The sequence below is a fragment of the Phyllostomus hastatus genome, unplaced genomic scaffold (genome assembly GCF_019186645.2).
Source record: "Phyllostomus hastatus isolate PE091 unplaced genomic scaffold, TTU_PhHast_1.1 phas_contig_210, whole genome shotgun sequence".
Classification (NCBI taxonomy): domain Eukaryota; kingdom Metazoa; phylum Chordata; class Mammalia; order Chiroptera; family Phyllostomidae; genus Phyllostomus; species Phyllostomus hastatus.
Window position 1 is genome coordinate 11,656,864 of NW_025333737.1, and position 26,379 is coordinate 11,683,242.

The 26,379-nt window shown below is 42.3% G+C and overlaps 1 protein-coding gene and 1 pseudogene across 8 annotated transcripts; one reads left to right on the forward strand and one right to left on the reverse strand.

Annotated features, from left to right (window-relative positions):
* Positions 1-1,725: 1,725 nt before the first annotated feature.
* Positions 1,726-26,298, reverse strand: AMZ2 (archaelysin family metallopeptidase 2). 8 transcript variants are annotated; one of them, XM_045836426.1, is made up of 11 exons: positions 26,238-26,298; positions 25,693-25,753; positions 25,308-25,448; positions 24,463-24,573; positions 24,003-24,176; positions 23,792-23,920; positions 21,202-21,365; positions 19,916-20,092; positions 18,519-18,964; positions 15,269-15,532; positions 9,472-13,971 (listed from the first exon to the last, which is right to left on the reverse strand). In XM_045836426.1, the coding sequence occupies exons 3-9, from the start codon at positions 25,324-25,326 to the stop codon at positions 18,809-18,811; spliced, it is 930 nt and encodes a 309-aa protein (XP_045692382.1). In that variant the 5' UTR covers positions 25,327-25,448; positions 25,693-25,753; positions 26,238-26,298; the 3' UTR covers positions 9,472-13,971; positions 15,269-15,532; positions 18,519-18,808. The 8 variants fall into 8 exon arrangements, with proteins under 8 accessions (XP_045692378.1, XP_045692382.1, XP_045692380.1 ...); XM_045836424.1 differs by having other exon boundaries at positions 24,463-24,745; XM_045836422.1 differs by lacking the exons at positions 9,472-13,971; positions 25,308-25,448; positions 25,693-25,753; positions 26,238-26,298 and adding exons at positions 1,726-1,964; positions 2,987-3,151; positions 24,948-25,022 and having other exon boundaries at positions 24,463-24,745.
* On the forward strand, positions 9,477-10,163 carry LOC123817039 (annotated as a pseudogene).
* Positions 26,299-26,379: the final 81 nt, after the last annotated feature.

The window sequence follows — 26,379 nt, forward strand, 5'->3', positions numbered from 1 at the left end:
CCTGCGGGGGAAGGGCCAGCGCGCAAGGCGGGCCAGAGGTCCAGGAGCATGTTTGGGTTTTAGCACGCTTGCTCTGAAGAGGGAACAGCTCCGCTCTCGGGCCCTCTTAAGGTTAGGTTTTGAAAGTACTCAGGTCAGGTGAATTTGCGGTTCAGAGAAGCTGGACAGCAATCTTAAGTAGAATCTTTGCTACATTCTTCTATTTAACACTCCCCTCCCCATCAGTAGTCTTGGCGAAATGAAATGTTACCGTTTAAAACTTCCCTGGACCTAAGAGATACTACTAATTCCATGGGCGCCAAAGTGAATAGTGTTTCAGTTTCACGTCTTTGTAAAATAGTGTTTAGACAGTGGGAAATCACCTCTTAAATATCTTGTTCATTAAGCATTTGAGGAACAAAATTTGCATGGATTTTGTTTTTAACAACTACAGGAATTTAAACATAAAATTTAGTTGCAGTAAAAGATTTTTATTTTTAGTCTTAACCCTAAGAAATTGACCCAAAGTACATACAACCCAGTAACTAGTTATACACAGCATTTAAGTGAAGATCACTGAATAAATGCCTGTTACATAAAACTTAAATTCGCCCAACTTTTAACAGGACTAAATGATCTGTCTCTTTAACAGAAGATCTTTTCCCTGGTCTCACAGTGCAGATTAGGGACAAATGGGCAATACATCTTGTCTAAGTAATTGTAACCCACAATATAAATACCTCTGTCAAATCTCAGTTTTTTTAAGTTTGTAACTGCCGGCATACCTCAAGGAAATTAGGGTTTCAGTAGTAGACCATAGCAATACAGGGAATATTGCAATACAGTGAGTGACAGGAATATGTTGGTTTCCCAATGCATATAAAGTCATGTGAACTCTACACTACAGTCTATTATTACTGTGCATCAGCATTATATCTAAAAAAACAATGTACATATCTTAATTAAAACATATTTTATTGCTAAGAAAAAGCTAACCATCCTCTGAGCTTATTGAAGAAAAAATGGCACCAATAGACTTCCTTGACAGAGGTTGCCACAAAGCATCATCCATTAAACAAATGAAATGTGTGGGAAGCACAATGAAGCAAACTGCAGGAACACTGACCTGCGAGACTAGAATTGCATTTACCTTGTAGGAAAAAGAATGAAAACTGAACAAATGAACAATAGTTAAAAGTACGTTATTTGGGGAAAAGACAGTACTGGGGAAACAGAATCCATAACAATTCACAGAAGTCCATGCTCCATGGGTTCCCTTCTCAGTACAGTACAAAATAACCAAGCATTCACTCCCCAACCGATTTAATGCAAACCATCATTTTCTAAATGACTTAGAGGCTTAATCAAGTAGGGGACTGGATGTGAGGGAAATCACTGATTCAGTTATAACACGTTCTTTAAGTCATACTACATGGATAACAAAGGAAAAATTGGGTTTCAAAGTTTGAAAAAAAATTACCTTTAAGTTTCACAAACAAACAGTAACAAGAGGGGAGATGCCAGGGGATAATGGGGGAGAGAGTGAAGAATTTTCGGGAATGACTGTAAAGGACAAAACCAAGGACAAAACCAAGGGGGGGTGGAATCAGGGGAGGGATGTGGGGAGGGCTGGGATGGTGGGGAGAGGTAGGGGGGGAAAGGCAGAAAACTGTACTTGTACTTGAACAATAAAATTTTAAAAAATGGAAAAAATAAATAAAAATGGTAAAAAAAAGAACAGGTTAAGATGGGAAAGGGAGAAATGCTCTCTGCTTACCAGCACCCAGTCCAATGACCATCCTAACATCTCATCACCGTGACCAGCACATGCTGATCGAGCAGAAGCAGTTTGTTCCATCTGAGGTTTTCAGCCTGTTCCCCAGCACGAAAATGAAGCTGATGTTCACGACCATCAGGCCATCCTGGTCCTTCCTGGCACAGCCACAGGTAATGCTATCACATTCTCTCCCCCAGTCAAGTAAGCACTGCAAAGAAGTGAGAGAAATATTATTGCAGGAAAAAAACCAGCAGCTGCTCTAAGCCCACAGGGAAAGCGTAACACTCACAAACATAAGGACCATTATAGCCAATTATTTGCAAGAAGCCTCACAAATGACTGTTGATTAAAGCTGACAATTGCAAGGTAACCTCCATCACCAGCAAAAGGTTGGTGTAGTACAAGTACCAGTCTTATTTTCACTTGCAGGTATTTTAGAAAGGAGATTGCATTGTAAGCTGCTAAAATCAGAAACAAGCTGTTGGTTCTTTCACGTAGAAACTGACAACAAGCAAGAAAAAAACTGGATGTGAGACAGCCCAGAGAGTAGAGAAAGTTCAGAGAACAGGAGAAGGTATGTGAGTGGAGGTGACCTGGCTAGGTCTAACATAGGAGCAGCACCCGGTGATGGTGACGCAGGAAATGTACCTTGACAACATTGTTCTATTAGGTATAGTTCTCAAATCCCACAGACAGTTCAGGTGGAAGCAGAAAAGCCTATGACCTTGGCTGCAGAAAATGCATAATGAGGAGAAAGGTTTTCCAAAGAGCAGTGGTAGGGTAGACCTCAGGAACTGTTAGTAGAACTAACTACAGCAGAAGGCAGCTTGGAGACCACAAGAAAGGCCATCCTCCTAGAGAGGCTAGAGAACAGAAGTCCTCTGGGGCCCAGCAAAGCAGCTTTCTTGATGACCATAGCAGCCTGAAAGGGTAGGTTACTGACTCACACCAGAATCTGGAATTAATATAATGGGGAGGATGTGGGAACAGCCAGGGCTGTGGGTAACTAATAGGACAAAAAACTGGCATAGATCCTGTAAATTTCATTAAGGTATCCATTTAAATTGTTTTTACTGATAAACTCAGTCAAGCAATAGCCACCAAAAGTATACAAAATGACACAAACTCATTTATAACACTACCTTAAGGAGTGTTGATGTAAAGTTGAGAGGAATGAGAACTAAGATCTCTTTAAAAAATAGTCCCTGCTGGATTTTATAAACAACTCACCTTACAGGACCGAAGCAGCAAAACGCTAGTCACTGCAGGAATGTAATAGTCATCAAAAACCGAATAGTCACTTGAAGACTTTTTTCTGGAATGCCTTTGCTTTGCCTTCATAGCTTGAGCTGTAAAAATCACTGCCATACCTGGCAAAGCTGAATATCCCCACACCTACAGAAAAAGGACAAGCAGCAACAGAATGAGAGTTAAGATTCCTGAAGGAAAGACCAAAAGAGAGCCTGCTAGGGCATCGGGTCGGGCGCGCACATCTGTATGCCTGTGTTCAGAGGCCAGTGTGCTTGAGGTTTCCCAAGACAAAGGGAGATTTTGCCCCAGATCCCTATCAAAACCTTCTTCTACTGTGCCATTTGCCCTGCCTGCAAAACTCACTCATCTTGACGTCAAATTTGAAGTTCCAGATGGGTTTTGTTTTCCCACAAAAGAAGTCTTTTCTCAAAGAATAGTCCAAATCGAGCACCCCAGGAGGAATAATGAAAAGGATCACATGAACACTCCGCCCTCATGTGTTTTCTCTTTAAGGACACAATGAACAGACCTCTAGGACCTGTGTCAGTGAAGTGCCTGTCCTCCCCTCATGCCACGCTACCGAGGAAAAGAGCCCTGCCACCGCCCCATGCCTTGGAGACCATGTTTTGACCATGGCTTTAGAGAGAACACAGCACAACTCTTGCTGTGTGGCTGGGGTCAGGTGACCAGAGTAAACCTTCCTGCATCTGACTTCCTGTGTTAGGTCTTAGGCTTGTCTAAACCATCTTCACACACATGGAGGACAGAGAATGATTTTCAGCTCATTCTAAAGGAGATTGCTTTGTAATTTGACTTGTTTATGTTGTCACTTTTATTCATGCCCTTCATTTGTTTATGGAAAGTCATAAGGATTTTTTGTTACAGAAATGATTTCATGGTAAATTTGTTCAATCCAACTAGATTCAAAAAGAATGCTCCTCACCAGACTTTTGGAAAGAAGAGAATAAATCGCTTGGAGTAAGACAATTGTCTCACTGCATGGCAGATCACTCCCGCTGTCTTACTATCGAATATGTCATGCAATATTTAAGATATTTAATTTTTAAAAATAATTAAAGTAGAAACATTTGGGGAAAATGCTTACTGACCTCCTCAAATGCATAGGATAAATTAGCTAGCAAATCGAAATATGTAATTTTTAAGTTTTTTAATGTTTTCATCCTTAGAAGATTAATAATAAAAGGGGACATAAAAGTTTAGCTTATATGAATTTAATTCTGTCCCTAGAAAGTTTGCTCTGACAAGAATCAGGAAGGCAGCAGTGACCCAGTTTCCAAGCAGGTATGTTGATAGGGTCCTGGGGAGGTAAGAAGGGACTGTGAGAATGTATTGAAAAATTGAGGATAAAGGGGTAGGCAGAACAATGAGATTTTATAGTGCCCCAGCCGTCACCTCTGATGAATGAGTTGGAGAGGGAAATATCTAATCAAAAGAAACATTTGTCATAGCGAGGCCAATGTAACATTGGGACGGTCCATATACTTGGTACTCATAAAGAAGAGTCCCTGGTACTTCGTAAAGTCCCTGGTCCTTATTCCTCACCCCCAGAACCCTAGTGGACAACCACTCCCTTTAGTGCACTGACTTTTTCCTCTCAAATGAGTCTCAGATCCTGGGCACGTGTGTAGACAGTAAGTGCAAAATGAAGGTGTGGGGAGAACAGAAGTGAAGAGAAGGCAAAAACGCGAAAATATGGTCTTCTTCTGGATCCATGCAGGGTTCCTAATAAGTCAAAGTTCATTATACTCAAAAGATTTAAGTTCACTTTCTTAAAATAAAATACCAAAGGGTCATAAGACACAGGGTTCCTAATAAGTCAAAGTTCATTATACTCAAAAGATTTAAGTTCACTTTCTTAAAATAAAATACCAAAGGGTCATAAGACACAGGGTAGGAAGCACATACTTATTAAGCAGTCTATAGCTACTCCATCTAAGCAAGATGACTACCAAAAAAGGTGGAAAACAATGAGCAAGATAATCAAGTTAATGACACTTCAAATTTCCTTAATTTATTTAATCTACCTTGTTACTGAATTACTTACATTTCCTACCTGTTATGCTGAATGTCTATATACGAGTATGTGCCAGGCATATATACACACTTTGGATGTATTGGTACTTCTATGTATACTGTCTCAATATGAACCTTGGCAACAGGTATCACTAACTTCAAAGGCATTTAAGATAGTGAATGGCCAACCTGGGAAGAAACCCAGATCACCGGAACTTCTCAGTAACACACGTCCCAATACAGCTGAATGTCGCACCAGAAATACAGTTTTAAGTATGAAAAATATAATCATTTGGAATTTTTCTCCCTATTTCAACATTTAATATTCACAACTTGAGGAAGTGTCTACCACAATGTCAAAAAGGAACACCATCTGTCAAAGAGGCCTATCCGAAGACAAAACACCAGGAGTCTCTTGGGTAAAGATCAACCATTGTTCTTCTCCCAACACAAAAGGCATCTTCAGGTTTCTTCTTCCTTGGGAACTTCAGGATGTACCCTATTTTTTAAAAAGTACATGTGGTAATTATTCTTTACTCAATTCAAACTATAAAAATGTTTAATTCCCTGGCATGTACTTGTATGTTGTGTGTTATCATAACCATTTGTGGTAACCCATAAGAGCATGACCTGATTTCCGATCACTGTCACTTGGGTAATAATAGGGATATTATGAATTGACTCACTAAGGCCACCTGAGAAACACTCATCCTCCCCAATGTGACTCAAAGGTGGCCGAGACCAAACAGAGCACTAATGTGAGGACGGCTGGTTCTGCAACTTAACTGCAGGCCGAGGATACATCTCAGTCCCTGACGAGGGAGGGCCGTCTCCGGGTCGGGTCACCCTGGCGAAGACATCAGTGACTAACCAAAAGCCAGACTCACAATGACAGGTCCCTTCCATTCACAGCCTGTTTTTAGGTAGAGCTTCATTCATCCTTCTGCTGAATGGGCCAAACAGCTGTTCCATCAGAGGCTTTTTAGGTTTTCTAATTATCTAGGCTTTTCCAGCGTAATGATACATATCTGATGGGGAAATTTGAGCCAGTGGCTCTCCTGGTTGGACATCCAAATCCTGGGGGGTCCTGAGGGAGGGAGAAATTCCCAAACCCAGGTCTCTACGGCCAAAGCTCCGATCCCAGCGCGGAACCGTCCTCACTGCCCCCCAAACGGGCTGAAATTCGACTTCTAGTGGACACAGTATCACGCCAGGTGTGCCCTCCTCCTCCTCCTACCTTTAGGAAGGAAGACTCCCGCCCAAGTTTTTACCTCTCAAGGACCTGCACCTCAGGGCCTGGTCGGGAAGGTGTTCTGTGGGGCGCCTTCACCCTAACATTAAAAATAACAGCGTTTTAAAGCCCGATATTACGAAGTCTCCCGGGTCTACTCTGGGTGGAGCCCCTGGAGCAGAACGGGGTCACCTCCGCGGGCTGCGGGCCCGCAATCCCGCCAAGCCAAAACCTGCGCCGTGCGGGCCGCCGGGACAAGTGAGTCACCGGGGCTTGTTGCCTCTGGCAACCGGCACCTGGGGCTCGCCCTCGCGGGCGCCGCCCGCGCCCCGACCGGGGGTGGGGCGGGGTGGGGGATTCCCCGCGGACTCTCGCTTCGTCTTCTTTCCCTGAGGCGCCTCCTCACGCGCCGGCCCCTCCTCCCCGAAGACACCAGGGTGCCCGCTGTTCTCCCTCCTTCCGCTGCGGCTGCACCCCCACACCCTCACCCCTGAACACCACTAGCCACGGTCCCCACCCTCCACGACCCGGGGAGCGCGGCCCAGGAAGCCCCGGCCCGACTATGACGTATACACAGAACCCACCCCAAACCGCCAATGCTCCCAACCCGCTCCAGGGGCGGTCTGGCGGCGCGCGCCCCGCCCCTTTGACAGAGCCACGCCCCAACCCCTAGTGCGGCTAGCTGGTACCGCCCCTTGAGCACGCCACGCCCCCCACCCCTCACCGAGAGGTGTGGTACTTGGCAGGTTTTCTGACCAACAGGGGTCTTGACACCCCCAGGAGGGTCGCCATGGGGCGCGAAACCCACCCCCCACTCAGGTGGACTCCGAAGCCCATGAAAAGCCCAGATGCTAGCCAAAGGGCCCACCCGGTGCGGTCAACAGCGCCGCCACTGCACCCAGTGCTGTAGCAGCCTGCGAGGCATCACTTCCAGTGTTTCATGCTTTGGTATACACGACCCCCAGAGCTGTCTCCCATGTGATAGTGCAACTGTTCCTGGTACAGTTCATGCGTATTTAAACAGTTCTACATGTAGTGCTTCTTGCCAAAAAGAATACTTTGTTTAAATTCACAGGGTTAGAATAGTTTCAGTGCTAGGAAATATCTGAATTGCGTGCACAGTAACATTTGGACTTTTTTGGTGGCCAGTCTCTGTAAATTTAGCAAGTAATTTATGAAATGGCCAAATCATTAATTCCAAGAAGACTGAGGTAAGTTCCCCATGTAAAGAGGAAACTGAGTCTATTTGTTACATGTGTTTAGTAATGTGAACCATAAATATTGCCTGACAAAGCAGAAATCACTAGTTTCCCCATGTTGACTACCACCAAGAAATGTTGAAACACCAAACAGATATGTTATAATTTGGGGCACTTGGGATTTTATTTCCCGATGTGTGTTTCCATCAACATTTATAGTAAAGTCTAGAATATACATGGAGGCAGTAATTTACTTATTTTTAATGGCAGCCTTGATTGGACCATCAGTAAAACTGTAAAGTTCAATCTGAATGCTTTAGTCCATACTTTATAGACTGTATTTTTAAACCATTTGAAGGAGTCCTTATGTCTGTATCATGAAAACCAAATCCTTTTGCAAAACCTCTATGGAGAGGTGAAATTTAGTGAACAAAATGGAGAGGGTGCTCATAGTTTTCACTATGTCAACTTCCCCCTAATCTCCAACAAAGTAATTTAAGTGGCAAGTTTTTTCATGTGCTAGATTTTCTAAGTCTTTCTGGTTATGATTTGGAATAAGATGTGCCTAATTCTCTTACATTGTTCTTAAATCTGAATGTCTTCTTGTTTAATTCTTAAGAAATGTCACAAGTGTCTTTGTTGACCTTGAAGAAATTTACAGTACACAGAGTTGACTTATAAATCAAAGAGCACCACTAATTTGGGCCTTGATTTTTATAGGGAAAAGGCTTCGTCAAATGTTTTTCTGAAAGTCCAAATAATTTAAGGTGTACCTCTGCAACTTTAATATTATTTTTAATAACCTGAATCTGCCAAATATTGTATTAAGTTCAAATCTTCATTTCAATCTCATTGTCTGGAAAGGGCACTTCATGGCTAGAGAGCAGCTTCAACCCGAGAAGACAATGTGGAATGAAAAAAGGTCATTTGTTTTGTTCTGACATTGGCACATACTGATATTTTACAAAGTGCAGATCCTCTGGTAAATCACTCAAGTGAGGTTGTTCAGGAAAATCTTTGTTCAGTTGGTGGCAGTGGTGGGTTTAAAGGAGAAGGAAGGAAGATGATCTTAATGCCAGAAATGAGTAGAAGTACTGATTTAGATTTGACAGAAATCATATGCCCTTTAATTTTTTTGTTAAAAGGAAGGAGTAAATCTCAACTGCCAATGTATACCCAAATACTTATATGTCTGCTTTTGATAAAATGTATTTTCAGCATTAGTATACATACCCACTTATGCCTTATTTATATGAAAAAAAAAGTTACCAAGTTATGTTGTAAAACTCAAATCACTGTTTGAGAAGCCCTCAAATTGGTGCTTTCATTATATAATGACACATTTAGACCAAGGGTGTCAAACTCGTTTTCAATGGGGGTCACATCAGCCTTGTGGTTGCCTTCAAAGGGCTGAATGTAATTTCAGCTCCTTAACACTTAAGGAGTAGTTACACTTATGTAGTCCTAAAATTATTTCGCCTCTTTGAAGGCAACTACAAGGCTGATGTGACCCCCAGTGAAAATGAGTTTGACACCCCTGATTTAGACAAAACCCCAGACCAAGCCATTTGAAACAAGATTCTATCCACTGCTATGGTAGCAATGCTATTTCTGTATATGTAATGAGAAGGCTAAATATCAGTGTTATGTGAATTTCTTGCGTGAATCCATGAAGTCATACCTGTAAAGCTCAAATATTTGTAACAAACTCCCTAATAAATCTAGAGAAAGTCACTCTGTTATCTCTTAATGTCTTTTAGTTTTATTTGAGGCATCAAGACAGAAATTTTGCAAGTGTCTTCTTAGCCTGGAGATCTGACTTAGTGCTGGGTCCCTTTCTCTCTCCCAGCATATCAACAGGTTAAGTTCCATTAGTCAGGATGCAGGCCACGTGCCAACAAGGTTGTGTTGATCAAGGGGCCAATGAGGCCTGGGTTGCTCCATGGCTGCAGAGCTGCCTCACATGGGGGCATGGGTGACCACAAGCTGCTAGGATCTGGCCCCGATGACGTTCATCAAGGAGCTGGGCCTAGCCACAGGGCGCACCAAGTGCACCTTCTGCCAGGAGATGCTCCAGAAAGAGCCTAGACTAGACGTCTGGATGAATAATGCAGGGATCTTCCAGTGCCCTATCTGAAGAATGGAGATGGGTCTGAAATGCAGTTTGGAGTGAACCATCTGGGTCACGTTCTACTCACCAATCTTCTCTTTGGACTACTCAAACATTCAGCTCCCAGCAGGATTGTGGCAGTTTCTTCCAAACTCTATAAATATGGAGACATCCCCTTTGAAGACTTGAGCAGTGAACAAAGCTATGATGAAAGCTTTTGTTATAGTAGGAGCAAACTGGCTACCATCCTTCTTATCAGGGAACTAGCCTGCTGCTTAGACGGCACAAATGGTAGTCAATGCTGTACATCCTGGTGGTGTTTGGACTAATCTTGGGAAGCACATACACGTTCCACTATTGGGCAAATGAGTTTTCAGTTTGGTGTCTTGGGTTTTTTTCCAAACTCCAGTTGAAGGTACCCAGACTTCGATTTATTTAGCCTCTTCACCTGAGGTAGGAGGTGTGTCAAGAAAGTACTTTGGGGATTGTAAAGAGGACGAACTACTGCCTAATGCCATTGATGAGTCTGTTGCAAGAAAACTCTGGGATATCAGTGAAGCAATGGTTGGCATATTAAAATAGGAACAAGAAGTATAAGAGAGCCATTTAAAAAAAATGGACATCACTTATATCTGTGATCAGGAATGGTATGACTTGAGCACTTGCTACTTGAAAACAATTTTGGTTTTACAATAGTATCACTAAGAGGTACATATGGATATTTTGAAGTCATGAAAAGTTGTATTTTGAAGGACATAAAATTTCAGGAAAGATGTCATATACAATAAGCATAATGAATAATGAACAATATAATTATATTTTCAAAATTATAATTAAATAAGCATAGATTACAAATATTAAAGAACTCAGTTACTTAATATAGATACCTTGAGAAGTTTTTTTTATCTTTGAGTTTCATGGCCAAAGTGTTAAGTATTTGTATTACAATGCTGGCTTTTATGTGGAAAAACATGCCTGGTGTGTGTATACAATTCTTACTTGCAATAAATTTACTGATGCAAGAAAAATAAAAGAAACTGAAAGTACCAATGTAAAGACAAATCATATATGTTACATGTTAAAAGATCTCTCCTATAAATATACATTGTATTGATAAATGAGACATTATCCTTGTCACCAAATTTGTTTTTGATATAAGGTTAAGAGAAGTGAGGGTTCCAACAGGTGGCCCAGCCACTATTGCATAGGTAAGGAAACTCTCTCCCCCTTGTGTTCAGTTTCTGTAATGACCCCCTGATGAACAGAACAAGAAAAACTTGGCTTTTCATAGAAGAAAACCTCTCACATCCAGATCAAAATTACTTCAGTGACGATAGACTAAGGGGAAATTAGATAGAAAAACTGATAATCTAAGCCTCTATCTATAAAGGTTTTTTTTTTTAATCCTTACCCAAGGACCTGCCCACTGATTTTTTTAGGGAAAGGGGAAGGGAGGGAGAAAAACATGGATGTAAGAGAGAAACAACTGGCTGCCTCTCCTACAGTCTCGAGAGACTGAACCCACACCCTGGGTATGTGCCCTGACTAGGAATCAAACCCACAACCATTCAGTTTACAGGACGACAATCCAACCAACTGAACCACATTGGCCAGGGTGAATTTTCAAATATAGCTCTTAAAAGATTATTGACAGAAAATACAAACTGTGGCCATGCAGCTAGCAATATATTACTTATATACTTCTCCAGCAACTCAAGAAAAAAAGCAAGCACACTAACTCTCCTCGAAACTTATGCCCCCAGAATGCAGTCAAAGCTTTAAGTACCTTCTCCACACTGTCAACTCCCACACTAAGTCCAGACTGTGTCACTGAGCTCTGGACTGATACACACCCATGTGACAGCAGGTGGGTGCCATGCCAGCGAGGCATCTCCAATTTAACAAGTCCTCCACAGAATTCTTGATCCTGCTCTCCAAACATGCTCCTCCACCAATCCTGTTGGCTCTACCTCCTAAACATATCCAGGACCTGACTGCCTTTGTCAAACAACCAGTAACCCTGATCCAAGCCAGTATCATCTTTAGCTGGACTATTGCAATCAACTTCTAGCTGGCTTACCTGCTTCCACTCTTGCTATCTATCCAACCACCACACCTTGGCCTTTAGTTTCCAGATGGCAGCCTTATGATATCCTTTCAAAGTACAAGTCAGACATGATCATATTGAAAACCCAATCCTTAACAATGGGCTCTTCCTGTACAACCTGATGGAGGCTATTACATTCCCCCTTGGTACTGCTACTCTAGCTGCACTGGCCTTCCTATTGCTCCTTGATATCACAAGAATTAGGCCCTCCATTTGTGGTTCCCTTTGCCTGGTGCACCCTTCCCCTAATGTGTACATGACATGACACTTCCATTTGGTCCCCTACAAAGGTCACCCTGAGGAGGCATTCCTGACTATCCTATTTGAAATACCAGTTGCTACTCACCCTTTACTCTGACATTAGGTTATAAACGTATATGTTTATTCATTTCATTAATCTGTCTCTTCAATGATCACATTAGGGAACCAGTTTTTTGTTCACTGCTGCATATCCAAGGTGTTGAGCAGGCCTGGCACATAGTAGGTGATGCTCCCAAAACACTGTTGAATGAATGAATGAGTTCTTTATTTTTCACTGACTTTTGCTAGAGAAAAAAGTTGATATCTATTCACGATTACAGCTGTGATTACAAGAGTGGCTGGTGCTGCTATGAAGCATTTAGACTGCCTGGGCACAGGACACAAAGCACTGTGCTCAAAGCCTGTTACAGGTCCAATGTCTGAGAGGGGTCTCAAAGTGCCTAGCAATAATGTCCTCTATACACAGGTCAGGTGTAAGGAAGAAAACACAGATCCATCAGAGACTAAACAGTGGGAAGAAATGACCACTAGGGTGGAATGAGAATGCAGGCTCTGAATTTTAACATTTTGCTGGAGCAGCCTTTGTTTTCACTTAACTTATTTCTAGTAGACATTTTTCCATTATACTTTTTTTTTTTAATGCCTCAACTACTGGCAAGTTCTTTCTGGATACTGAACCTCTTTCTTGGTACTAAGGCAAAGTACTCTGATTTTGCTGACCTTGATCAACCCCAGATGGTCTCACTTGAAGACAAAAGAAATGAAAAAAGACTTTAATCTTATAATCCCTTCTATAAACAATCTGTAAAAATACGGCAGGTTTCTGGCTTGTAATACTTTACTTCTTATGAGGTCATGCAGCGCAGTGGAAATACAGCACAGCAAAAATGAAATTAGGAAGACTTGGAATATGGTCCCGTTTCTGCCTCTGGTGTCACTGCACACAGTTTACTAGCTACTGCGGGCTTGTTTCCTCATCTTTGAAATGGACTCAGCAACATTCACATTATTAATACTTTAAAACTTTGATTTCCAAAAATGAAAACACATTAAAGGAAATACCAGGTCCTTGACAACAGAAGAGTGTAAAAACAACCTGCCGCAGAGGTTAACGGCAAGATCCAAAAGTGTTCACACCTTGCAACTTGAATATCAACCCGTACTGCACTGCCAGAGGACCTGCAAAACCTCTTACTTTAGAAAGCTTTTTTTCCCCCTGTTTATTCAATTTCATATGCCTTCCATGTAGACTACAAAATGGTACTAATCTAGAGCTGGGGTTGTCCAGTACAGTAGCCATGAGTCGGGTGGAGCTGCTGAGCACCTGAAATGTGCCCAGTGGGAACTGAGTTGTGCTGTATGTGTAAAAAAACAGCCAGAGTTTGAAGACTTAGTATGAAAATAGAATGTAAAATATCTTAATAATTTGTATATTCATTACCTGTTGAAATGATAGCATAGGATATATTGGATTAAATAAAATATATGACTGAAATATATTCACCTGCTTCTTTTAGCAAATACTAATGAGGCCATTTGAAAAATTTAAATTATGTATGTGGCTCATATTATATTCATTACATTAGATGTTTCTGCTCTAGACTATCAATCAGAACCAAAGAACTGACTAAGATCTAACTCTTGGAAAGCACTGTGTGCGTGCTCTCTCCCTGAGAAGTGTTTCCACTTACTGCTCTGCTGCACTGCCACACAGATTTTCCAAGGCCTCCCCCCCGGGGTATGGCCCACTGAGGGTAAATACATGTGTGCGGCATGGCAGGATGGTGGTCCCTTCAGGGGTACCTGGCGCTGGGGAAGGCGGAGTCACGATCCTCGGCTCTGGAGAGCTGAGGGACTTCCTCGGGACAGAAGCAGGAGGCTGGATTGGAGTGATGGCTTGCAGCTGCCATTCTGAGGTCTGAGGCTCAAGCTCTTGTGCTGGGTCTCTCTGCCAGGGACAGTGATACTGCTTCCTGAGAAAGAAAGGCCAGCTCGCAGGGCCGCCGGAGGTCCCACAGCTGCCTGCACAGATTTTATCATGCTTGCTTTAAAGAGGTAACAACTCAGGCCCTGGGGTCCTAAAGTGTTAGACATTTACAAGTATTCATGTCCGGGGAACTTGCACTTGAACAAGCTGGATAACAACCTAAGTAGAAACCTTGCCACATTCTTCTCTTTAACCCTCCCCCCATCAATAGTCTTGGGGGACTGAAATGTTAACACTTAATCCTGCCCTTGACCTGAGAGATACTACTAATCCCATAGGCACCAAAGTGAACAGCACTTCAGAGTCACCTATTTCTAAAATAGTGTTTAGACAGCAGAAAATTATTAATTCTCTTTACTCTTAAAGATCTTGTTCATTCAGCATGTGCAGAGCAAAATCTGCATGGATTTCTGCTTGTTACTGAGTGAAAAATCATTTTTCTAAAGATATAAAGATAGGACATAAAATTTAGTTGCAGTAATTATATTTTTAAACCTAATCCTAAGAAATTACCCAAAAGTGCATTAACCCAGTACTTATTCACAATACTTAAGTGAATGCCTGTTACATAAAACTTATGTTTGTCCCACTTTTGATTTGTTTGAAAACTGGATGATTTGGTTTTTTAACAGCAGATTGTTTTCCTGATCTTACAATGCAGAGCAGGTACAAATGGGCATTACATCTTGTCCAAGTAATTGTGACCCCACTTTATACACTTCACCAAATTTGACTTTTTAGGTTATAACTAATGCTAACCTACAGGACTAAACCGGCGCTTACTTTGTAGGAAAATGAAAAACAGTGGATGGAGCCCTGGCTGGTGTGGCCCAGTGGATTGAGCACCAGTCAACAAACCAAAGGGTGGCTAGTTTGATTCCCAGTCAAGACACATGGCTGGGTTTTGGGCCAGCTCCCCAGTAGGGGGTGTGCGAGAGGCAACCACACACTGATGTTTCTATCCTTCTCTTTCTCCCTCCCTTCCCCTCTGTCTAAAAATAAATAAATATATTTTTAAATGGATGGATTGAATAATAATTAAAAGTACATTATTTGGGAAAAAGACAGTACTGGGGAAACAGAACCCATAACAGAATTCACAGAAGTCCATGCTCCATGGGTTCTCTTCTCAGTATAGTACAAAATGACCAAGCATTCACTCTCCAATTGGATTTAATGGTAAGCCATCATTTCCTAAATGACTTACAGGCTTAATCAAGTAGGGGACTGGATGTGAGGGAAATCACTGATTCAATTATAAAATGTTCTTTAAATCATACTGCATGAATAACAAACGAAAAATTGGGTTTCAAAGTTTGAAACAAAAATTACCTTTAAGTTTCACCTTCGAGGTTAAGATGGGAAAGGGAGAAATGCTCTCCACTCACTAGCACCTAGTCCATTGATCGCCCTAGCATCTCGTCACCATAACCGGCACATGCTGATCGAGCAGAAGCAGTTTGTTCCATCTGAGGTTTTCAGCCTGTTCCCCAGCACGAAAATGAAGCTGATGTTCACGACCATCAGGCCATCCTGGTCCTTCCTGGCACAGCCACAGGTAATGCTATCACATTCTCTCCCCCAGTCAAGTAAGCACTGCAAAGAAGTGAGAGAGATATTATTGCAGGAAAAAAACCAGCAGCTGCTCTAAGCCCACAGGGAAAGTATAACACTCACAAACATAAGGACCATTATAGCCAATTATTTGCAAGAAGCCTCACAAATGACTGTTGATTAAAGCTGACAATTGCAAGGTAACCTCCATCACCAGCAAAAGGTTGGTGTAGTACAAGTACCAGTCTTATTTTCACTTGTAGGTATTCTAGAAAGGAGAACACATTGTAAGCTGCTAAAATCAGAAACAAGCTGTTTGTTCTCTCAGGTAGAAACTGACAACAAGCAGAGAAAGACTGGATGTGAGGCAGCCCTGAAGGTAGAGAAAGTTCAGAGAACAGGAGAAGGTATGTGAGTGGAGAAGGTGACCTGGTGGGTCTAACGGAGGGAGAGCACCTTTTTTAGAAAACTGAAGCAGGACCTATGGTCAAGATGGAGGCTTAGGTAGACACACTTCACCTCCTCGCTCAGCCACTGAGAGAATTACAACTATTTCTCAAAACAAATAACAATCGGAACCATCAGAAAATCAAGCTGTATGGAAGTCTGACAATCAAGGATTTCAAGAAGCCACATTCATCCAGATAGGAAGGAGGGGCAGAGTCGCAGAGATGGGTGGGGAAGTGTGGAGATGCGGCACGGCACTGGGAGGCGGTGGTGGTGGTGGTGGTGGTGCAACAGGCAGGTCCACATTCACAAGTGGTGGATAAAAACTGGGAGGGATACCATGGAAGCAAGTAAACCCAGCCCCAGACCACACCGCACAGCCTAGGGTTCCAGTGCTGGGAAGATAAATCCCCATAACTTCTGGCTGTAAAAACCAGTGGGGGTTGGGACAGTGGGAAAAACTGCCAGATTTTTAAGAGAGTTTGTTTAAATGGCCTGCATGGACTTAGAACGTATTTAATCCCACCCACTCTGGGATTCAGCACCAGGGTAATAGCTGGAAGGGTGCCAGTTACATGCGGGAAGTGGGTAAAGTGACTGGAAATGGGGAGAGTGCTGGGCAAACCTCCAGATGCCAGACAGCAGCACTGCCCCCCCCCAAGCCCTGCCATTCACACAGAGCCACAGAGTGGAGAAGTGGGTTGCCCAGCCCTTGCAATTACCTAAAGCTCCACCCCACACAATTTACAGGTGCCTTTTAAAGAGTCCAAGTAGTTCTACCTAGTACACAGAAACAAGCACAGGAAGGCTGCCAAATTGAGGACACAAAGAAATATGACCCATAGGAAAGAACAGAACAAAACCCCAGAAAAAAGAACTAAATGAAACAGAGATAACCAACCTACCAGATATAGAGTTCCAAGCACTAGTGATCAGGATGCTCAAAGAACTCATTGGGTATGTCAAAAACATAAGGGCAGAATGAAGGTTACACTAAGTGAAATAAAGAAAAATATACAAGGAACCAACAGTGGAAAGGAGGAAGCCAAAAATTAAACCAATGATTTGTAACACAAGGAAGGAAAAAGCATTCAATCAAAAGAAAAAAGAAAAAAAAAAGATAGGCTTAGGAACCTCTGGGACAACTTTAAATATACCAACACCCGAATCAGAGGGGTGCCAGAAGGAGAAGAGGGAGAGCAAGATATTGAAAATTTATTTGAAAAAATAACGGAAGAAAGCATCCCCAATTTGGCAAAGGAAATAAGACATACAGGTTCAGGAAGCACAGAGTCCCAAACAAGTTGGACCCAAAGAGGACCACACCAAGACACATCATGATTAAAATGCCAAAGGTTATGTCCTGGCTGGTGTGGCTCAGTGGCTTGAGTGTCAGCCTGTGAACCATGTTCACATGTTCAATTCCCAGTCAGGGCACATGCCTGGGTTGTGGGCCAAATCCTCAGTAGGGGGTGCGTGAGAGGCAACCACACATTGATGTTTCTCTCCCTCTCTTTCTCTTTCCCTTCCCCTATCTCTAAAAATAAATAAATCTTTTTAAAAAATAGAATGCCAAAGGTTAAAGATAAAGGGAGAATCTTAAAAGCAGCAATAGAAACACAGGGAGTTACCTACAAAGGAGCTCCCATAAGACTATCACTTGATTTCTCAAAAGAATCCTTGCAGGCAAGAAGGGACTGGCAAGAAGTATTCAGAGTGATGAAAAGCAAGGACTTACAACCTAGATTACTCTATCCAGCAAAGCTATCATTTAGCACAGAAGGGTAGATGAAGTGTTTCTCAGACAAGGTAAAGCTAAAGGAGTTCACCATCACCAAGCCATTATTACATGAAATGTTAAAGGAACTTGTTTAAGAAAAAGATGAAAACTATGAACATTAAAAGGGCAACAAATTCACAACTATCAACAACTGAAGCTTTAAAATAAAACCTAAATAAGCAACCAGAACAGGAATAGAATCATAGGTATAGAGATCATTTGGAGAGTTATCAGCTGGAAGGAAGGAGCAGAGGGAGGGGGGAGGAGGAAAAGGGAGAATGGGGGAAAAGGTACAGGGATTAAGAAGCATAATTGGGCCATGGCTGGTGTGGCTTAGTGGATTGAGCGCCAGCCCATGAACCAAAGGGTTGCAGGTTCAATTCCCAGTCAGGGCATATGCCTGGATTTCAGGCCACATCAACAGTAGGGGGTGCATCAAAGGCAACCACACATTGATGTTTCTCTCCCTCTCTCCCCTCCCTATAAAATAAATAAATAACATCTTTTTTTTAAAAGCAGCATGATTAGTAGGTACAAAATAGTAGGATATCAAGAACAGTATAGGAAATGCAGAAGCCAAAGAACTTATATGCATGACCCATGACATGAGCTAAGGAGGAGATTGCTGGAGGGAAAGGGGTACTAGGCAAAAGGGGAAAAAATTGGGACAACTGTAATAGCATCATCAATGAAATTCATTTTAATAAAAAAGAACTGAAGCAAATCACCCCCTGGAAATTAGAGTTTGAAAATCCTTTCTTGGGACATACACAGCTATGTTTACCCTATTTATTTACTTACTAGTTACTGCTGGTCCTAGCCTTCACAGGAGACATATAAATAAACATATTTGAAGAATGGATATGATGGATATGCTTGCTATCAGAGACCAGGCTAAAAAGACAAAAGAGTTTAGAGTTTTTATCATTCAAAATGAGTTTCATTTCAAGTTCAAGTGTTTTGAAGGTGCTTCTCTTCTGTTACTTTGATAAAGGACAGGATCAGTAAACAGTTTATTCCAGAGAAGTACTTGATCCAAAAGAAAGCATAAGGTACAAGTACTTATTTTAATTACTCCTATATGAAGGTTCTTATTTTTGGGCAACAGCAAGGCATTTTATTATCCACTCTTTCCACTCCTTAAAGGCTTCCACAGGTTTTGGCAAATTCACATTATCCTCACGACTATGTTTTGGAGTGACTCGAGGTGTGTCAGCAGAGTCATCGTCAATCCACCTCACCAGTGCCTTGGAAAGAAGAAAAGAGATTAGTATTTTAACAAAGCATAGCAAAATAGTTTAGGCAAGGGGAAAACACTGGCTTCTAAATCAGATTCTCTAAATTGGTGACTTAGATTAACCCACGAAGATGTTCCACTTGATAAAGATAGATATGAATATGAAAAAAACACTTATGCTGACATACTAAAAGAACATATACCAAAAATATGCAAACTTACGAATTACAAATTACAGTCACAAGTATGCATAGGAGAAAAGATTAAAAAGAAATACACTAATCCTCAGTTTCTGGGGGTAGGAAAATAATTATTTTCTTTTCTCGACTTGCTAAATGTTCCACAAAGCATTATACTGTGATTTTGTTTGATGTGACTGTATGCATACGTAAGTATACACACAGCTAAGGGAAGATGAATGTGTATGAAGACACATTAGACATCTGCTGCAGTCACCTGCATGGTTGTATCCATGAGTAGTTAACTGATGTCTATCGCTGTTTGTGGACATGTGTGGACACACACATTCACACACTGAGATTATGTACTTTGTCTCTTCTTTCTTAAAAATCTTTTCCTCCAATGACTATCATACCTCAGTCCCATATTTGGTGAGGTAAATCATCTCCACATATTTACATAATTTTTAAAAATAAACTTTGCCACACATATCAATATTTATTCTGTTCTGAAACTTCAGGCTCTCTTGCCTTAAATGAATGGCAAATACAGAAACCTCTTCCACCATTTCTCATTGCACTATAACTGTAAGGCACTCAGAGGCAAGTCGAAGTTTTTAAGGATATTTCTTTGTACGTTTTTTTTCTAACCACAGCTTCCGGCTTATCTTTGCACTAATTTCCCCTGATAAATGACAGCTCCAGAGAAGGGCCTAATAGAATATGTAGTTTGCTACCTATATAACCACTTCCCCCTTTTTTACTATACCACCCCAAATTACTTTGTATCTTTCTATAATGTTGAAGCCAATAGCACACTGTAACTTGCGTAAACAGATAGGGCACAGATGTAGGGGGCGCCGGTCAGCCTCTTCCAAGTGGTTGGAGCCTTGCATTAGGCATGCGAGCCACTGGCAGTGTCGAAGTCCAAATATGTGTCCAATCTCGTGGGTTAAAGTCTGCAAGACATTCACATTGAAGCTTTATAGTGCCACCATTATCAACAATCAGTTATGCACCCCTTCTTTTTCTTACTTTTCCAAAAAAACAAATTTATAGGAATCAAACCCCTTATAGTCATCACCTCAACGATCCGCCCAAAGACTTAATCCCTCATTTCCTTAAATGTGTTATTGCTTTCCTCACTATACCTAGCCGCTTACTTACCACTGCATCAGGGACTTTCAATCTTGACACCACTGATACTTTGGGGTCATTGTTTGAAAGAAGGAGGCTATCCTGACCCTGTAGGATAGTCAGCAGCATCCCTGACCTCTAGCTATTAGATGCTAGTAGCATCCACTCCCCAGCTGTGACAACCCAAAATCTCTCCCCGTATTGCCAAATGATCTCTGGGTGGTGAACGGCTGATACGTTATAGACAGTGCTCTAGAGCAGTGAAAAAGTTGTTTAAATTCTGGGGCCCTTTCCCCAGAGATGCAGGGTCAGTAGGTCTGGGACGAGGGGTTTGACCTGCATGTTAACAACCATATGAGGTGATGCTGAGGCAGGGAATGTACATTGAAAACACTGCTCTATGAAGTGTAGTTCTCAAACCCCACAGAGAGTACAGGTGAAAGCAAAAAGCCTATGACCTTGACTGTGGAAAATGCATAAAATGAGGAGAAAGGCTTTCCAAAGAGCAGTGGTGGGACAGACATCAGGAACTGGAGACCACAAAAAAGGCCATCCTCCTAGAGAGGCTAGGGAACAGAAGTTTTTCAGGCCCCAGCAAAGCAGCTTTCTTGATGACCATAGTAGCCTGAAAGGATAGGTTACTGACTCACACCAGAATCTGGAATTAATATAATGGGGAGGATGTGGGAACAGCCAGGGCTGTGGGTAACTAATAGGACAAAAAACTGGCATAGATCCTGTAAATTTCATTAAGGTATCCATTTAAATTGTTTTTACTGATAAACTCAGTCAAGCAATAGCCACCAAAAGTATACAAAATGACACAAACTCATTTATAACACTACCTTAAGGAGTGTTGATGTAAAGTTGAGAGGAATGAGAACTAAGATCTCTTTAAAAATAGCCCTGCTGGATTTTATAAACAACTCACCTTACAGGACCGAAGCAGCAAAACGCTAGTCACTGCAGGAATGTAATAGTCATCAAAAACCGAATAGTCACTTGAAGACTTTTTCTGGAATGCCTTTGCTTTGCCTTCATAGCTTGAGCTGTAAAAATCACTGCCATACCTGGCAAAGCTGAATATCCCCACACCTACAGAAAAAGGACAAGCAGCAACAGAATGAGAGTTAAGATTCCTGAAGGAAAGACCAAAAGAGAGCCTGCTGCTAGGGCATCCGGTTGGGCGCACACATCTGTATGCCTGTGTTCACAGAGGCCAGTGTGCTTGAGGTTTCCCAAGACAAAGGAAGATTTTGCCCCAGATTCCTATCAAAACCTTCTTCTACTGTGCCATTTGCCCTACCTGCAAAACTCACTCATCTTGACGTCAAATTCTTGACAAATTAGAAGTTCCAGACAGGTTTTGTTTTCCCACAAAAGAAGTCTTTTTCTCAAAGAATAGTCCAAATCAAGCACCCCAGGAGGAATAAAGACAAGGATCACATGAACACTCCGCCCTCATGTGTTTTCTCTTTAAGGACACAATGAACAGACCTCTAGGACCTGTGTCAGTGAGGTGCCTGTCCTCCCCTCATGCCACGCTACCGAGGAAAAGAGCCCTGCCACCGCCCCATGCCTTAGAGACCATGTTTTGACCATGGCTTTAGAGAGAACACAGAACCTCTTCCCCTCCCCCCTGCTTTTGAAGCACAGCACAACTCTTGCTGTGTGGCTGGGGTCGGGTGACCAGAATAAACCTCCTTGCAACTGACTTCCTGTGTTAGGTCTTAAGCTTGTCTAAACCATCTTCACACACATGGAGGACAGAGTATGATTTTCAGCTCATTCTAAAGGAGATTGCTTTGTAATTTGACTTGTTTATGTTGTCACTTTTATTCATGCCCTTCATTTGTTTATGGAAAGTCATAAGGATTTTTTGTTACAGAAATGATTTCATGGTAAATTTGTCCAATCCAACTAGATTCAAAAAGAATGCTCCTCAGCCCACTCTTGGAAAGTGTCCACTAGTATTTGAAATTTAGGAAAAGAAAGCATTCTGAAAGTTAAGAAAAACAGAATCTACTCATGTGTCACAAGTAACCTCATCTGGCCAAAGAAGTGTGGGCATATTGCACTACAATCCCTTTAGCAAGAACCACTTTTTCTAATAATCCTATAAATAGATTATTTTCTTTATAATTAAATATTTCTCAATTTAAAAACATGAATCTCTGTAAACTTACAGAATAGTCACTTGTAAGATAGATACTGTCTCACTGCTTAGCAGATCAATGCTGCTAGCTTACTACTACTTCTCATATATGATGCAATATTTAAGAAACTTAAACAAAGTAGAAACATTTTAAAGAAATGCTTTCTGACCTCCTAAAATGCACAAGATAAATTAGCTAGCAATAAATAGTTTTAATTTCTTAAAATGTTTCCATCTCTACCAGGTTAAAAATAAGAGGGGACATAAAAATTTAGCTTATACAACTTTATTTTCTACAGAAAGTGAGCTCATACAGGACTCAGGAAGACAGCAGTTACCCAAGTCTCTAAGAGAATGTATTGATAGGGTCATGGGGAGGTTGGGGGGCTATAAGAATGTAATGGAGAATTGAGAATAAAGGGATAGTGCCCTAGGCCCCTACCTCTGATGATTGTGTGAGACAAAGAGATATCTAATAGAAATATTTGTCAGGAAGAAGCTAAGGTGTCATCCAGACAGTAACTTGGGCACTCATATATTACAGTCCCAAACATTACAGTACAGTTACTCATCATCCTCAGAACAGTAACAGACTGCCCTTAGTTTCCTGGACTTTCCCCCTTCAAACGGATCTTAGACCCTGGGGATCAAGGGTAGAGAAATGAAAGCAAAAATGGATGTATGGGAGAACAGAAGTGAAAACAAAAAGAAAATAAAATAGGCAAAAATATGATTTTCTTCTGGATCCTTCCCCTCCTCCATATTACCATGCAGGGTTCAACACCTACTTAGTCAAAACTCATTATATCCCACATCTAAAATTGAAGTTCACTTTTTAAAATGAAGTATATTCCTTTAAAATAAAACAAGACACAGGTTAAGCATACAGTTATAAAGCAGTCTGTGGTTATTCCATCTATGCATGATGACTACAAAAACAGTTAAAAAACAATTAGCAAAATTTCACTTACATTAATGACAGTTCAAATATCCTCAATTTATTTAATTCAATTTATTACCAAATCACTTAGATTTCCCATATGCTGCTCAGAATGCCTATATATGTGTTAGGCATATATACACTTTTTATGTACCAGCACTTCTATGTAAATTATCTCAAAATGACCTTGTGAAACAGGTATTATTAGCTTCAAGGTCATACAGATAGTAAATGACTGACCTGGGGAGGAACCCAGCTCATCGGAATCGATCAACAACACACCTCCTAATACAGCATGATGTTGCACCAGAAGAATATAGCTTTAAGTATCAAAATTACAACTGGTTGGAATTTTTTCCCTCTTTCAACATCGCCAAAGAGTCTCAAGTTGAAGAAGTTTCTATAAACAATGTCAAAAAGGAATACCATCTGTCAAAGAGGCCTGTCCAAAGACAAAATTCCAGGAGTCTCTTGGGTAAAGGTCAATCATTGTTATTCCCACAATACAGAAGGCATCTTCAGGTTTCTTCTTTTTTAAGAACTTCAGGATGTGCCCTATTCAAAAAGATATGTACATGTGCTTTAAATATATCTCCACATCCTTTACTCAATTACAATTTAAAGTTCTTTAACCCACCTGCATGTATTTGTAGGTTTTGTGTGTTATCATTGACTCTAAAGGAACACTTGGTTGCAGAGACAGGAACCGGTTCTAGGAGTTTTACTGTCAAGCCATAGAAAAATGCTTCACAGTAGCCCTTGAGCCATTTAATATATTCTTCACTGATAACTCTGGTGTTTCCTAGAGATCCTATAATTGAGAAGAAAATTTAAAGACATACTTTAGGATGATTAAAAAGTTCAATCTTTACCTCAGTCTATAATTGTAAATTTGGAATTAGAAACAAACCAACTCTAAATTTGCAAAACACCTTTATCGTTCATTAATGTGAATATGAATTAGAAACAAAATGTCCTCTTTTAAGGCAGTTTGGCTACAAAATTTGCACCATTAGATGAGATCAACAGCCCAAACTATCCCTGGCAACAGCACCACTGTGCAACCAACCCAAATCTAGCATATTAACAATATGTACCGATACACTGTATATAAATACTGTGTTTCTCTGGAGAGGGTGTCTTTCTGGAAGGATCATTGAAAAACTCTTCAAAGTCTTGGGGAGGCTCAGGATGGGAGGTGATCCAATCTGATTGAGAATGCAAGGTAATGGGTTCAAAGAGATCACTGGCTGGTCGGAAGGCTTCATTCATCAAACGCCTTTCTGCAGCACCAAACTTCTCATACTGGGACACAAGCACTGGGTTCTTTGAAATGAGAGCTGCTCTAAGTGTCTGCTCTGAGTGCCGTATTGTTTGCATCTACCAAGAAAACACAGCTAGTCAAATATAAAATGTACATACATGCTGAAGACTTTAATCTATCCACCCCCCAACACGTGTCTCTAATCACGCCCCGCCCCCCCCCCCGCAAATGGACTGACTGACTGCTAATGCCTTGGAGGAGTCACACCCAACTACTGTTTGCTTTCCCCATTTCCAGTCAATTTCTTGGGGAAGGTACCTGAAAAAATGAAAAGAAAATCCTGAGATTCATTCCTCCATCTCTTACGGGCCTTGATCCCATTACAAAAAACTAGTAGTAACCCATAAAATAAAGGTATTGCCTGATTTCCGATCACTGTCACTTGGGTAATAATAGGGATATTATGAATTGACTCACTAAGGCCACCTGAGAAACACTCATCCTCCCCAATGTGACTCAAAGGTGGCCGAGACCAAACAGAGCACTAATGTGAGGACGGCTGGTTCTGCAACTTAACTGCAGGCCGAGGATACATCTCAGTCCCTGACGAGGGAGGGCCGTCTCCGGGTCGGGTCACCCTGGCGAAGACATCAGTGACTAACCAAAAGCCAGACTCACAATGACAGGTCCCTTCCATTCACAGCCTGTTTTTAGGTAGAGCTTCATTCATCCTTCTGCTGAATGGGCCAAACAGCTGTTCCATCAGAGGCTTTTTAGGTTTTCTAATTATCTAGGCTTTTCCAGCGTAATGATACATATCTGATGGGGAAATTTGAGCCAGTGGCTCTCCTGGTTGGACATCCAAATCCTGGGGGGTCCTGAGGGAGGGAGAAATTCCCAAACCCAGGTCTCTACGGCCAAAGCTCCGATCCCAGCGCGGAACCGTCCTCACTGCCCCCCAAACGGGCTGAAATTCGACTTCTAGTGGACACAGTATCACGCCAGGTGTGCCCTCCTCCTCCTCCTACCTTTAGGAAGGAAGACTCCCTGCCCAAGTTTTTACCTCTCAAGGACCTGCACCTCAGGGCCTGGTCGGGAAAGGTGTTCTGTGGGGCGCCTTCACCCTAACATTAAAAATAACAGCGTTTTAAAGCCCGATATTACGAAGTCTCCCGGGTCTACTCTGGGTGGAGCCCCTGGAGCAGAACGGGGTCACCTCCGCGGGCTGCGGGCCCGCAATCCCGCCAAGCCAAAACCTGCGCCGTGCGGGCCGCCGGGACAAGTGAGTCACCGGGGGCTTGTTGCCTCTGGCAACCGGCACCTGGGGCTCGCCCTCGCGGGCGCCGCCCGCGCCCCGACCGGGGGTGGGGCGGGGTGGGGGATTCCCCGCGGACTCTCGCTTCGTCTTCTTTCCCTGAGGCGCCTCCTCACGCGCCGGCCCCTCCTCCCCGAAGACACCAGGGTGCCCGCTGTTCTCCCTCCTTCCGCTGCGGCTGCACCCCCACACCCTCACCCCTGAACACCACTAGCCACGGTCCCCACCCTCCACGACCCGGGGAGCGCGGCCCAGGAAGCCCCGGCCCGGCTGCGACGTATACAAAAAACTACCTTCCCCCCTCCGGGCTTTGATGACGCCCGCGAGCCTGCCTACAACGGCGGCCCCTGCGCGCTTGCGCCTAGAGGCCCGGCGCTTTGCCACGCCCCTTGTGAAACGTCACACTCCGTCACGCCCAGCCTCATTGGGCGCGCC

What these genes read in the sequence shown, in the direction of transcription:
- AMZ2 (XM_045836422.1), bottom strand. Translation starts at nt 25,010, where the DNA reads ATGGGATCAAGGCCCGTAAGAGATGGAGGAATGAATCTCAGGATTTTC. An exon ending in TTTTCTTTTCATTTTTTCAG is followed by an intron (nt 24,746 to 24,947) that starts GTACCTTCCCCA and finishes TTTTCTTGGTAG; the next exon opens with ATGCAAACAATACGGCACTC. An exon ending in TGCTGCTTCGGTCCTGTAAG is followed by an intron (nt 20,093 to 21,201) that starts GTGAGTTGTTTA and finishes AATGTCTTGCAG; the next exon opens with ACTTTAACCCACGAGATTGG.